Source organism: Bison bison, unplaced genomic scaffold, assembly GCF_000754665.1.
Source record: "Bison bison bison isolate TAMUID 2011002044 unplaced genomic scaffold, Bison_UMD1.0 scf7180017858728, whole genome shotgun sequence".
Taxonomy (NCBI): Eukaryota; Metazoa; Chordata; class Mammalia; order Artiodactyla; family Bovidae; genus Bison; species Bison bison.
In genome coordinates this window covers 174,022-189,126 of record NW_011489300.1, presented here as the reverse complement: position 1 = coordinate 189,126, position 15,105 = coordinate 174,022, and the positions used below count along the sequence as shown (strand labels likewise).

Here is a 15,105-nt window from a genome sequence, read left to right as displayed (position 1 = left end):
TTCCTCTGTTCAGAACACATACGAGAATTCACCGAAGCTCTCTCTGTTGCAGGCTCCAGCTGCAGCAATTGGAACTCTGAACCCTGGTTTCCTTTGAGCTTGCTTTTGAGTGGTTATAATAAGAATCCATCAAAACCCATGTCTGGATCTCTCTTTGGCCAACACAGCCTTATTTCCTGGGACTATGAACTCCAGAAGGAGTTTTCCTGCCCTCTGTATAGACAGGCAACCCACTGCTTGTTTTTGTTCTGATGTATGCCTCTGGTTTTATACTTTGTGATATGCCTTAATATAGAAAAGAAAAGTGAAAGGCAAAGGAGAAAAGGAAAGATATATCCATCTGAATGCAGAGTTCTAGAGAATATCAAGGAGGGATAAGAAAGCCTTCCTAAGTGAGCAATGCAAAGAAATAGAGGAAAACAATAGAATGAGAAAGACTAGAGATCTCTTCAAGAAAATTAGAGAAACCAAGGGAACATTTCATGCAAAGATGAGCACAATGAAGGACACAAATTGTATAGACCTAACAGAAGCAGAAGATATTAAGATGAGGTGGCAAGAATACACAGAAGAGCTATACAAAAAAAGATCTTCATGACCCAGGTGACTTTGATGGTGTGAAAACTCACCTAGAGCCAGACATCCTGGAATGTGAAATCAAGTAGGCCTTAGGAAGCATCACTACAAACAAAGCTAGTGGAGGTGATGGAATTCCAGCTGAGCTATTTCAAATCCTAAAAGATGATGCTGTGAAAGTGCTGCATTCAATATGCCAGCCAATTTGGAAAACTCAGCAGTGGCCACAGGATTGGAAAAGGTGTTTTCATTCCAATCCCAAAGAAAGACAATGCCAAAGAATGTGCGAACTACCACACAATTACACTCATCTCACATTCTAGCAAAGTAATGCTCAAAATTCTACAAGCTAGGCTTCAACAGTATATGAACTGAGAACTTTCAGATGTTCAAGTGGATTTAGAAAAGGGAGAGGAACCAGAGATCAAATTGCCAATATCCATTAGATCACTGGATCATAACAAAAAGCAAGAGCATTCCAGAAAAACATCTACTTCTGCTTCACTGAGTATGCTAAAGCCTTTGACTGTAGGATCACAACAAACCATGGAAAATTCTTAAAGTGGTGGGAATACCAGTTCACCTTATCTGCCTCTTGAGAAATCTGTATGCAGGTCAAGAAGCAACCATTAGAACTGGATACAGAACAAGGCACTGATTCAAAATTGGGAAAGGAGTATGTCAAGGCTGTATATTGTCACTCTGCTTATTTAACTTATATGCAGAGGACATCATGCGAAATGCTGGGTTGGATGAAGCATAAATTGGAATCAAGATTGAAAGGAGAAATATCAATTACCTCAGATATGCAAATGACACCACCCTTATGGCAGAAAGCAAAGAAGAACTAAAGAGTGTCTTGATGAAAGTGAAAGAGGAGAGTGAAAAAGCTGGTTTAAAACTCAGCATTCAAAAAACTAAGATCATGGCATCTGGTGCCATAACTTCATGGCAAATAGATAGGGAAACAATGACAGTGACAGACTTTATATTCTTGGGCTCCAAAATTACCATGGATGGTGACTGCACCCATGAAATTAAAAGACCCTTGCTCCTTGGAAGAAAAGCTATGACCAACCAAGACAGCGTATTAAAAAGCAGAGACATTGCTTTGCTGACAAAGGTCCATCTAGTCAAAGCTGTAGTTTTTCCGGTAGTCATGTATGGATGTGAGACTTGGACCGTAAAGAAAGCTGAGTGCTGAAGAACTGATGCTTTTGAACTGTGGTGTTGGAGAAGACTCTTGGAGAGTCCCTTGGACAGCAAGGAGACCAAATCAGTCCATCCTAAAGGAGATCAGTCCTGAATATTCATTGGAAGGACTGATGCTGAAGCTGAACCTCCAAGGCTTTGGTCACCTGATGTGACAAACTGACTCTTTGGAAAAGTTCCTGATGCTGGGAAAGATTGAAGGCAGGAGGAGAAGGTGATGACAGAAGATGAAATAGTAGGATGGCATAACCTACTCGATGGACGTGAGTTTGAGCAAGCTCTGGGAGTTGGTGATGAACAGGAAATCCTGGTGTGCTTTAGTCCATGGAGTTGCAATGAATTGGACACGACTGAGTAACTGAACGGAACTGAAGTGATTATTTTTATGTGGGCCTCCCTGGTGTCATGGGAGAAGGCAATGGCACCCCACTCCAGTACTCTTGCCTGGAAAATCCCATGGATGGAGGAGCCTGGTGGGCTGCCGTCTATGGGGTCGCACAGAGTCGGACACGACTGAAACGATTCAGCAGCAGCAGCCCTGGCGTCTCAATGGTAAAAAACCTATTTGCAATGCAGGAGATATGAATTCAATTCTTCGGTCAGGATGATCCCCTGGAGGCAGGCATGGCAACCCATTCCAATATTCTTGCCTGGACAGGAAATCCCATGGACAGAGTAGCGTGGTGGGCTACAGTCCATGGGGTCACAAATGAGTCAGACACAACTTAGTGACTAGATGACAACATTTTTTTTAATGTATCCTGAAAAGTAAGTGTTTCAATTTTCATAACTATTAATTATCCCTGCGGTGGAAACAATGGATGCTTCTGTAAGCCTACCAGGAACTCACTTGGGATGTCCTTGAAATATTATAGTTTTGTCCTTAAAAAAAGAAAGAGTTCATTTTCAAGAGTCAAACATTTTGGGTGGGGGGGAGTAGGGTGAAGCAAAATATCACAGCTTTCCCATACGCTACTTTCTTTTGTGAGCCCAGTAGCACTTAGACTCTGAATTGTGGAACTCTCTCATTTTCTGCCATGTTATGGTCCTTTAATTTCCTGCCTGATCTCCTCTGGTATCATGGGTAGAACCACAACAAATTTGAATTCCTCCTCTCATGTCCACACCTCCTAGCACAGTGCTTTGTAGAGTGTAGGGGTTTCCTTTGTGTATATATATACATATATTTTTTTGAATGGATGTTGTACTGTCTGTTTTCATTTAGAAAGAATACAAAAAGTGACAAGATTTTCCTTATGTGATGACTTAGAGGGCTGGGATGAAGATGTTGGGGGAGGTTCAAGAGGGAGGGGATATGTGTGCACATATAGCTGATTCACATTGGTGTACAGCAGAAGCTAACACAACAGTGTAAGGCAATTATACTCTAAACTAAAAAATAAATTTTCTGTATACAGTCTATACTCAATTTTGTCTTCTAAAGGAAGACAGTAAATGTTTTTGAATTAACTTTTGTTTTAATGAAAACTGCCTTTTTTCAACTCAATAATTATTCCTACCTAAGGCTAAAGAGGAAACCTCTGTAAACATCTGAATGGCATTAAATTATGCTAAGTAAGCATCACTAAAATTAACTTCCTTGTTTCTAATTTCTCCATAAGCCTACAGTCACAATGTTTGCCTTGATTAATTATTAAACATATCTCAGATTTTCTAAATTAATGGTTTTGTGCTAGATATGATTTCTCATCAAGCTTTACATTTCTCTGGTAAAATCATATTTAAGTCTACCAAATGTCGTAACTCACTTCTGCATTTAATAATCAATGTTTGGCAGATTATTTGAAACTAGTAGAGCAGTAATAATATATGAAGACCTGCAAACATGTCTGGGATAACCATGAGCATTTAGGCCTCCGGAGACTAAATTGTATTGTTTGGAAATCATGTGAATTTGTGTTTGGAAACATAAATGTCTGTGATGACTGATTAACATACAGAATAAAATCCAATCATACACATACCATTAAGGAGAATGCTATAGTATAAGAGGAATACGAATTTTAAATGTTTGCATATTCAAACTATGGGTTTGAATAACTATGTGTACAAGTGACAGATAACATTAGGGGCTTCCCTGGTGGCTCAGAGGTTAAAGCATCTGCCTACAATACGGGAGACCCGGGTTCGATCCCTGGGCCGGGAAGATCCCCTGGAGAAGGAAATGGTAACCCACTCCAGTATTCTTGGCTGGAGAATCCCATGGACAGAGAAGCCTGGTAGGCTACAGTCCACGGGGTCGCAAAGAGTTAGACACAACTGAGCGACTTCATTCACTCACTATAGATTTATGTAAGACCAGACATCTAATAAGGACCCAGATGTTTTCAAAACATGGATATATATATATATATATATGTAGACAAAATAGATGATGAATTGCTTAAATTCCACTTAGGGTTTTATCAGTGGGCATGGGAGGTCTTTCTACACTTGAATTGTAAATCTGAAATATTTGCTAAATATTGTACACATATCTATAACAGATAAAACTAATAAAAGTATCTATATGATTGGTATTAGTCAGCCATAAATAGGCTTCCCAGGTGGCGCTAGTGGTAAAGAACCCACCTGCCAATGTAGGAGACATAAGCAACAGGGGTTTGATCTCTAGGTCAGGAAGATCCCTTGGAAGAGGAAATGGCAACTTACTCCAGTGTTCTTGGGAAATCCCATGGACAGAGGAGCCTGGCGGGCTACAGTCCATAGGGTCACAAAGAGTCGGACACAACTTAGCTACTAACACTAATTTTTTTTTTTCACTTGTACATTTTGATGATTAAACGAGTTCGTATTTGCAAAGCACTCAGAGTAGCTCTAAGCATATACTAACAGTTTGTTAAATAAATGAAATGTTATCTCAGAAATAAGACCCTGCCCCCACCCCCGCCAAGGAAACTCACTTTTAATGATATTTGCATTTTGGGAGTGGGCTTCCTAGGTGATGCTAGTGATAAAGAACCCGCATGCCAATGCAGGAGATATAAGAGATGCAAGTTGAATCCCTGGGTTGGAAAGATCCCCTGGAGGAGGGCATGGCAACCCACTCCAGTATTCTTGCCTGGAGAATCCCATGGACAGAGGAGCCTGGTGGGCTACAGTCCACAGGGTTGCAAAGAGTCAGACATGACTGAAAAGCAACTTAGCATGCATTTTTGGAGGGATACAATTGATAGGAATTGGAACTCATTTCAAAAGCTTACTATTTGACTTGAATTCTTATACTGTGTGAGCATACATTACTGAATTAGCAATAATATTATTAGCTCCCGTGACTAAGCCATGTATTCTAAGCAGATGGAATAGATACTTGCACAGCCTTTTTGGTTGTTTGCACTTTCTTTTTTTAACTTAAATTTATTTGTTTTTAATTGGAGGATAATTGCTTTACAATGTTGTGTTGGCTTCTGCCATACATTAACATGAATCAGTCATAGGTATTCGCAAGTCCCTCTATCTTGAGCCTCCCTCCCACCTGTTAGCCCATCCCTCCCCTCTGTCACACAGCATGAGATTTGAGCTCCTTGCTGTATGATGCAGGGAGCTCAAATCCAGTGCTCACACAGCCTTTTGAGAACACAGATTCTGTAGGATACCTTGTGGTCTACTGTTATCATTTACCATTCTCTCTTGACTTTTCATTTATCTTAAGCTGAAGGTGTCTGATATGAAAGACAGAAAATAGTGATGAGTGCTGATGACGGGACTAGATAGACGCAATGCAAAGAACATGGGCATGATGGAAAACCAATTCTCAGGGTGCTCTGATCCCCAGCTCTGATCCTGGTGACAACCTCCAAAGACGTTAAAGAATGAGACTCATCACCTATCAGATATGAAGGAGAATATCTTGACAGTGAGGGTTCCAGACAATATGTATATAAAATCAGCTCCAAAGAGTTGAAGACAAGGTGAGTTTAACGAGATGTAGATAAGGTTGAGTTTTAAAGGTTTAGAGATTAGCATTTGTCTACTATTTATAAAAATTAGCACCTTTAAAATACCTTGTTCAATAGTTAACATAAATATAATATGGATCTATTTAGCCACAAATAAGGAATCCTAAAATTTAAAAAGTGCCTTAGATTACATACTCACTATTACTGACCTGTCGACCTCAGGACTGGGCAGTTCACTAAGACGACGTATCTAGTAATAACTAAGTGTACAGTAATAGCAAAGATGTAAGAGTGCCTCCAAATGATCAGCATCTTCTCTCTGGCTCCAGCATTTTGTCTGTGCATTCATCCATGCCAGTTCTTGATCAATGAATTCTTCTTGTTGTGTTTACTTACTTCAGGCTTTGTAATCTCTTGTCTGTTGGTCATTTATTCATTCATATTCACAAGAACTCATAAATATTTAGTGTCATCGCTCTGCTAGTCTCTGGGACCACGGAAATGAACAGGATTTAAAAGGGCACTGTTCTATCCTTCAAGGAACTTTTATTCTGGAAGGTAGACAGACCAAAGACTCAGTTAAACTCTATTAACGGTGTGCTTATATGGCAGGACACCTGTAATGTACATCCTGGGGATGCACGAGCTGGGCAGGTCTAGGAAATGTTCTCAGTGACACATGTACACAGCTATTTACTATAACACCTGTGTGATAGTTACAAAATAGATAATTATGATGCACAGTTGATATTATGTTATACTATATATCATATGTTAGATATATTGTATATATTATATATACCCAAAATCATTATATTTAGATGAGGTCAAACAATACTAGTGTCCATCAATAGGGGGCCATTAAAATAAACAATGAAACAGAGATGTGCTGATATGGAAATAGCTCCAAAATATCTAATAAGTAAAAAATTGGAAAGTTTCAGAGAGGTGCATATCACAGGCAGTCTTTTGTGGGGCAAATAAGAACACAGAATCACATTTTGTTATATTTGCATAGACACTTTGGAATCCTATGCATAACCCTAAACAAACAAACAAAACAAAATGGGTTGGGCTGCCCAATGGGGAGCAGAGAGAGGGGATCCAGGCAAGTGGGGACAGGAGGGAAGATTTCACTGCACTTAATTCAAAGAGATTTTTATCTCTTTGAATTAAGTGAATGAATTATCTATTTATCTAATTATCTATCTATTATTGATCTATCTAATTATCTATATAAACCTATCCTGGAACTTTCAGAGGAAAGATGTCTCATCGTGGACTGTGACCAGTGGATGAAGAGTTGGGGGTGGGAAGAAGAAACGTACCATAGGTAGATTATTCAAACACTTCCATCTCAACTTGCCAGAGAGCTGCTGCCCTGAAACCTTCCTCTGCCATCCTAGCCGCCTCTGTTGGCTCCTCCCTTCTGTGAGGAGTTCAGAATCTGTTCAAGTTCAATATCTGTGAACTTCTAGATATTCTGGCACCTCCAGCAATTGTAAGGGTAACCCTTGAAGCAGTAGGGCCCCTGGGACTCTGCCCCATCTCAGAGTCCTTTGCCTGTTTATCTAGAAGTTACCCAAGCAGCACGGGCTGTTAAATCTTACAACCATCAGCCCTTGTTTTTCCCCAGAAATAAGACTGACATTTTAGCACATGCTAAGTGACTGATACAGGAAGCATTTACATATCATTGGATTTTTTAAAAAAATCCAAGTTCTAATCATTGTAAACATATTCATATGAAATAGATAGAAAATACAAGAAAACCATATGCAATCAACCACAACAATAATACATAGTTATTTTGCTGTGAGACAAAGTCAGGATACCTTTCATTTTAACATAAAAAAGAAAAAATATTGAAATTGTTGTCTGGCAGGTATATTACACAAGAAAAGTCAGAGATCAGCAGCTAATATTTTTACTGCTGGAAGGCTGAATAATATAATGAGGATTATGTGTGCAGTGGACAGTTCTGAACGTTCAGTAAACTAATATGCCGAGGAATTGATTCATGAATGACAAGTACTTTTAGGTGGCAACATACACTTTATTTAGTGCTTTTCTCTAATGTAGTTTTCTATGTGTCAGTTCAGTTTCTTATCAAATAAATACTTACACCTTGCTGTTCATTTGAATTGGAGTTACTATGGAGAAACGACTTTTTGATTCTACAGCATTCTGCTGCATTATGAAAACTTTGAAATCATGTCATCACTCCACAAAATGGTTTAGCAATTTTCTGTGAATGTTTTTAAAGAAGGGGAATCTGTTCATATATGAATGATTCTAGAAAAATGTTTCAATGTTAAAAAATTCACTAAGAACCTTTAGAATCTAAAATATGATAGAGTACTGTTTCACCTTACAGTAGGTTGAAAACATTTTAAAGAAAATTTGCCTCCATGTTTTTTTTTTTTTAATCCAAAGATTTAAACATATATTTTTCCACAATTCCATAGGTAACTTCCAGGAGAGTAAAGAAAGACCAGAGAATACAGAAAGATTGATAAACATATATTGACAAGTGATGACAAACATACAGAAACCAAGAATAATCAGATTCCCTGTTACATCTTTGAAAGAAAATTCCTTATCATTGAGGTCCAGCCACTTTCTTTGAATTCAGTGTAGAATTTGCTTTTCATTGAACTAGGACACTAAAAGATCTTTGGAGTTTTATGTTCAAGTCTTTAGTCTTTCTAGAAAATTATGATTCAAACATGCTCTAAAATACTATTTTAGACCTTAACATATGTGGTTTAAAGAACAATAATTAATACATTCTGTAAAGGAGGAAAAGACTAGCACACTGATGGCTCCAAATGAGCCATGGCTCCTAGTATGTTCACCTTTCTAGAGGCCCCTCCCACAATAATGCTGGGCTTGATCACATGATTTGCTATAGCCAATGGGACATTAGTAGGCTTTACTCTCAAGAAGAGGCTAGATAAATGCTTGCATGTTGGGCTTCTTTTATTGGAACCCAGCTCACTGGCTGTAAGAAAGCCTCTCAAGTTTTCTTCGAGAAGACAAGCCATGTGGAGGAGAATGTGGGTCAACAGCCAGCCCCAGACATATGAGTGAGGACATCTAGGATAGTGTAACCCCAGCAAAGCTCCTGGTTGAAAAGTTTACATGAGTGACCCTAGCCAGTATCCTATGAAGCAGAACTGCCTAGATTCCTCACCCACAAAACTCAAAGCAACATACTGATATTGTTTTCTGTAATTATATTTTGGAGTGGTTTGTTAGACAGCAGTAGATAATGGTTACAGTAAGTGTTACAAGGACTCCTAAAGTTCTTTCTGGAAATGATTCCAAGTCCATTCTTCATTGACATACACCTCTTACACTTCTGTCATCTATTTATTTATTATTGAACCTGAATCTCTTATTCTGACTCTAACCCATTGGAACAGAAGGACTGGAATGGTTGGTTCATGTGAAAAGCACTGTGAGAATGACTATCATATATTGACTCAAAAGAACACCAAATCCTTGTTGGATCTCAAAGAAAAAGACTTCTTGATGATGGTATATACCTTAAATTAATTCCATTCCACAGTGTGATCAAACTGTGGGTGGGGCAGTCTGGTGGAAAGAAAATATCTTTAAGGAATTCCCAGCACATAGGCTTTGTGTGGTCTTTTCAAGCCATTTCCTCTCTATTTCTCTCAATGGAACTGTATCCTCACAACTGATTTTAGGCACTAAAATGTGTAGGACTCTCTGGAGGAATTTGTTTTCTTAAGGAATAATTATTGGAAATATGAGTTTTATTAGATTGAAAAAGACATTGGGCATATTTCCATCCTTCTTTCTCTAGAATGAATGAGAATTAGTAAAAGAATGCATTAGGAATAGTAACTGTAGTAGAAATGTATTAGGAGAAGAACCCATGGTACCGCATGGACAGTCACCATTTCTGGAGGACAGTGATTCTATTCCACTGAATTATGTGGATTGCATCTCAAGTTAGAAACTACAGTAACTAACTGGTTCTAAAAAAAATGTCTGGATATCAAGAGGAAAAAGACATAAACTGCCATCAAGCATAACAAACGTTAGCATCATTACTGTTATTTCCATTGTTTAAAGGATGTTCTCTGTGTACTTATCTATGGCATTATCTACCAGGAGAGCATGGATGGAAGGTTTAGATACAAAATGACGTTAAAGAGAGTCCAGATCCAACAGTGACACAGATGTGATACTTACAGAGAGTAGGATTTGGACGGCACTGTGGATGACCTCCAGGTACTGGAAGTCCACAATGCAGCCGGTGACAGAGACATACGTGTAATCGTCCGTCATGCCGTGGGCTGATGGGGGCAGTACTCTTCGGACACAGCCGGGCCCGTGTTCCCGCCACCATGACCGATGCACAGAGATGTTGAATGTCATTAGGTCTGTATCCTAGGCGGGCAGGAGACAAGACAGAGAAAGGAGATAAACATATTACATCACATCTTCGGCTTTCACCTTAGGAAGAATTCAGGATGAACGAAATTCCTGAAATGGTTTAAATTCCAGGTAAAGAATGACGAAAGACAAACCTAACATGACTGCATGTGTCATACGAATGAAATAGCTTATTTTCATATGGGTTATAGTTATTCAGTGGGGAGATGTAATTCTTTGAATGATAACACTATAAGGTTAGCACAACATCGAAAATTCAGAGATGATATATTTGTTTAAAAATTCATATGCCTATTTATTTAGTTTTTTTATTGGACTATTGTTGATTTATGGTGTTGTTTCAGTTTCTGCTGCACACCAAAGTGACTCAGCCACATGTGTACATATATCTCCTCCTTCTTGAATTTCCTTCCCATTTAGGTCTCCACAGAGCATTGAGTAGAGTTGCCTGTGCTATACAGTAGGTTCTCATTACTTCTCTATTTTATAAACAACATCCCCGTGGACTGTAGCCCACCAGGCTCCTCCGTCCATGGGATTCTCCAGGCAAGAATACGGAGTGGGTTGCCATTTCCTTCTCCAGGGGATCTTCCTGACCCAGGGATCGAACCCAGGTCTCCTGCATTGCAGGCAGACGCTTTAACCTCTGAGCCACCAGGGAAGCCCTTAAACAACATCAGTAGTGCATATATGTCAATTCCAATCTCCCAATTCATCCCACCCCTCCCTTCAATTATATTGTCCACATTGGAATTTTCTTCTCTGTTTTCTTATTGCTCCATTGCCACTGGTATCACCATCATGGTAACGTGTACTGAGAGAGTTTTTTTGCCTGCGAGACATTGTTCTAAGCACTTTCCATATATTATGCGTTCATGCAGGTATCATCGTCCTAACTTACAGTAGTTGAATAATGGTCCCCCCAAATCACATTTATATCCATCTCCCTGGAATCTGTGAATTCTACCTTATACAGCAAGAATAGGACTTTGTAGCTATGATTGTGGTAAGGATCATGAAATGGGGGGATTATTTTGGATTAACTGATGGGCCCTAAAGACAATCACGTTTCCTTTTAAGAGGGAAGCAAAGGGATGCTAGACACAAGGAAGAACAGAACAAAAGGGTGACCATGGAGGCAACAATTGGAGCGATGTGGCCACAGGAATGCTGACCACCACCAGAAGCTGGGAGAGACAAGAGAAGATTATCCCTAAAACTCCAGGGGGAGCCTGGCCCTGGCAGCATCTTGATTTCAGTCCAGTGAAACTGATTTCAGACTTCTGGCCTCCAGAACTATGAGAACATACACTTCCATTGTTTAAGACACCAGGTTCATGGTAGTTGTTGTATAGCAATCATAAAAAAAAAAAAAAAAAAAAATTAAAGCAGATGAGAAAAGTTGGTCACAGAAAGGAAAAATAAAGTGCCCAACCTCATTAATAAATCAATCAAAAGAACTTCCTATGTATGGTGGGGTTTCCCTGGTAGCTTAGCTGGTAAAGAATCTACCTGCAATGCAGGAGACTCTGGTTCCATTTCTGGGTTGGGAAGATACCCTGAGAAGGGATAGGCTACCCACTCCAGTATTCTTGGGCTTCTCTGCTGGCTCAGACAGTAAAGAATCCTCCTGCAATGCAGGAGACCTGAGTTCAATCCCTGGGTTAGGAAGATCCCCTGGAGGAGGGCATGACAACCCACCCAGTATTTTTGCCTGGAGAATCTTCAAGGACAGAGGTGCCTGGCGGGCTTCAGTCCACGGGGTCACCAAGAGTCAGGCATGACTGAGTGACACAGCACACAGCACAGCATGTAGTGGCAGACCCAGAACTCGATCCCATGCGGTCTGTACTTTCAGCTGTGATGTGGTGCTTTCCCATTCCTCTGTTCCCCTGCCCAACCCTTTACAATTCCTCAGACCCTGAAGGGAGCTAGTTCCTCCCTCTTTAGTTGTTTTCAGAAAATGCCACCACAGCCGAGCAAAAGAACAAAGAAGGCAAGCCTTGACTTTTCCATATCAAAAGAGACTTCCAGAAACTCCTAACAGAGACACCCGTGCAGATGTTTAAACCTCAAGAGTAGCCTTTTCATATCTGCAAAGTGTCAGCTATGAAGGACTAAGGTTATAATGTTTTTGTCATAAACAATACTTTAAAAAGAACAGATGAGGAACCAGACTCTTGGCTCCCAGATAAAGTAAAGATTACAGCTGCTGATGTGGAGCAGGAAGGAGGGAGGGTGAGGATGGACAGAGGGCAAGGGCGCCTACCGACCACAGTTGGTGGACTGGGACATAGATCTGCTGGGGAACGGAGGATCCAGGAGCCGGGGATTGGGTCCATTCCCAGCCTCCACTCCCAGCGAGCTTGTCATCACTAGTGCCAGGGGGACGTGTTGAGTGGGTACCACAGATGGCTCTTGTTCAGCCACTCAGGGGCCACCCACTGATTGTGCACCCACAATGATGCTCTGTACATCCCTGTGCTACTTAGAGAACTGTCCTTACCTGAGTGGCATAGGACACTCCTAAGGAAGAGACACTGGGTTTGGAACTCTGCAGACTTACAGGACACTGGTGTGAAATGGAAAGTTCTTGAACTTCTAGGTGGCTGGTCCTGAAAACCAGTGTGGGAGCCCCCAGAGCAAGGACAGTGGAGGACCCTGTCACCTGTTGCTCTGCTGTATGTGATACCCACATTGTGAGGTGAGAACATTTCCAGTTCACGCTAGTAGGCAGTTACTCCACAGTTTTAGATTTTCCTCAACTCAATTCAAAGTACCATTATAAGTATGCCTGTGATTAGATCAATAATGAAACATGTTCTTTTTTTTTTTTGGTGTTGGTTTGCTACAAATATCATTCAGTTACCTTCACAGTTACAGCATTTTATGGATAATAAGACATTTTACATCATCCTGTTTTTAGGTGTTGGTTGGCTATATGTATCATTTGCAGTTACCCTCTGGAGGGAAAGTATCATAGAAAAATAATTGCTTTCGCTAGTGAATTCAGTTTCACGCAAGGCAATTTACCTGCAGGCAAACTGCATGCTACCCTCTTTGCTAGCCATCAGATTTAATCTCTTAGAGTTAGTCTTGGTCACTGCAGACGAACTATTATTTTTGATTTTAATAGACTTCATTAGGTTCAGGATAAATTAGTGTTATCTCAAAACTCATAGCAATCTCTACTCTTTAAGCATTCTTACCCTTACCTCTTGCCTTTTCTAATGCAGGACTGACTGTAAGTTCCTTTTAATATGACTTTGACTAAAATTTATTTTACCCAAATAAAAAAAAGTGAATTTATGAACTAACGATACATATTTGTTACACTCATAGAAATGTCTCAGTGTGGTTCTCAATTTGTTGGGACTACAATATATTTATGGGCTTCCCAGGTGGCTCAGCAGTAAAGAATCTGCCTGCAATGTAGGAGACTCAAGTTCAATCCTTGGGTTCATCCTGGAGAAGGAAGTGGCAATCTGCTCCATTATTCATATCTGGAAAATTTCATGTGTAGACGAGCCTGGCAGGTGACAGACCTTGGGGTCGCAAAGAGTCAGACACAACTGAGTGATTGAGCATGCACACACACACACATAATATATTTATAAACTCTACTATTCTTTGCAATGACTGTATAAAATTTGAATGAGAACATCAGTAGTATCAAGTGATATTTAAAATTCAAGCCTCTCACTTAAATTTGGTATAAAATTTTACTACAAGTTTGTATATGCTTTCTATCTCCTTTAGCAGTTAGATTTCAAACATTAAACAACACCTTAACACATAATAAACTCAATTTCCTATGAGAGGCATGTCAGAGAAAATGCAACTCGGAAAACTGCAACTTTTAAATAAAGAAAAGTAAACAAAGAAATAAATGCAGAAAATGTATAAGATTGTTCATTTTTTTGACACTTTTGGTTATATCAAAACTGTCAGTTCTGAAATACACAGGTAAGTGCTAAAATAATATTAAAAATAATTATAAATAATTAAATTGAAGAAAGTGGGGAAAACCAGTAGACCATTCAGGTATGACCTAAATCAAATCCCTTATGATTATACAGTGGAAGTGAAAAATAGATTTAAGGGCCTAGATCTGATAGATAGAGTGCCTGATGAACTATGGAATGAGGTTCGTGACACTGTACAGGAGACAGGGATCAAGACCATCCCCATGGAAAAGAAATGCAAAAAAGCAAAATGGCTGTCTGGGGAGGCCTTACAAATAGCTGTGAAAAGAAGAGAAGTGAAAAGCAAAGGAGAAAAGGAAAGATATAAGCATCTGAATGCAGAGCTTCAAAGAATAGCAAGGAGAGATAAGAAAGCCTTCCTCAGCAATCAATGCAAAGAAATAGAGGAAAACAATAGAATGGGAAAGACTAGAGATCTCTTCAAGAAAATTAGAGATACCAAGGGAATATTTCATGCAAAGATGGGCTCGATAAAGGATAGAAATGGTATGGACCTAACAGAAGCAGAAGATATTAAGAAGAGGTGGCAAGAATACACAGAAGAACTGTACAAAAAAGATCTTCATGACCCAGATAATCACGATGAAGTGATCACTGACCTAGAGCCAGACATCCTGGAATGTGAAGTCAAGTGGGCCTTAGAAAGCATCACTACGAACAAAGCTAGTGGAGGTGATGGAATTCCAGTTGAGCTATTTCAGATCCTGAAAGATGATGCTGTGAAAGTGCTGCACTCAATATGCCAGCAAATTTGGAAAACTCAGCAGTGGCCACAGGACTGGAAAAGATCAGATTTCATTCCAATCCCAAAGAAAGGCAATGCCAAAGAATGCTCAAACTACCACACAATTGCACTCATCTCACATGCTAGTAAAGTAATGCTCAAAATTCTCCAAGCCAGGCTTTAGCAATATGTGAACTGTGAACTTCCTGATGTTCAAGCTTGTTTTAGAAAAGGCAGAGGAACCAGAGATCAAATT

General features: G+C 39.7%; 1 protein-coding gene across 1 annotated transcript in view; it reads right to left on the bottom strand.

Moving 5' to 3' along the window:
• The window catches only part of NKAIN3 (Na+/K+ transporting ATPase interacting 3), a gene marked incomplete at its 5' end in the record, with an annotated part of 261,099 nt that overhangs the window by 131,476 nt on the left and 114,518 nt on the right, over positions 1–15,105 (bottom strand). The window contains one exon of the mRNA XM_010828753.1: positions 9,936–10,133. Coding sequence (XP_010827055.1) covers positions 9,936–10,133 — 198 coding nt within the window. The remainder of the gene's footprint in view (positions 1–9,935; positions 10,134–15,105) is intronic.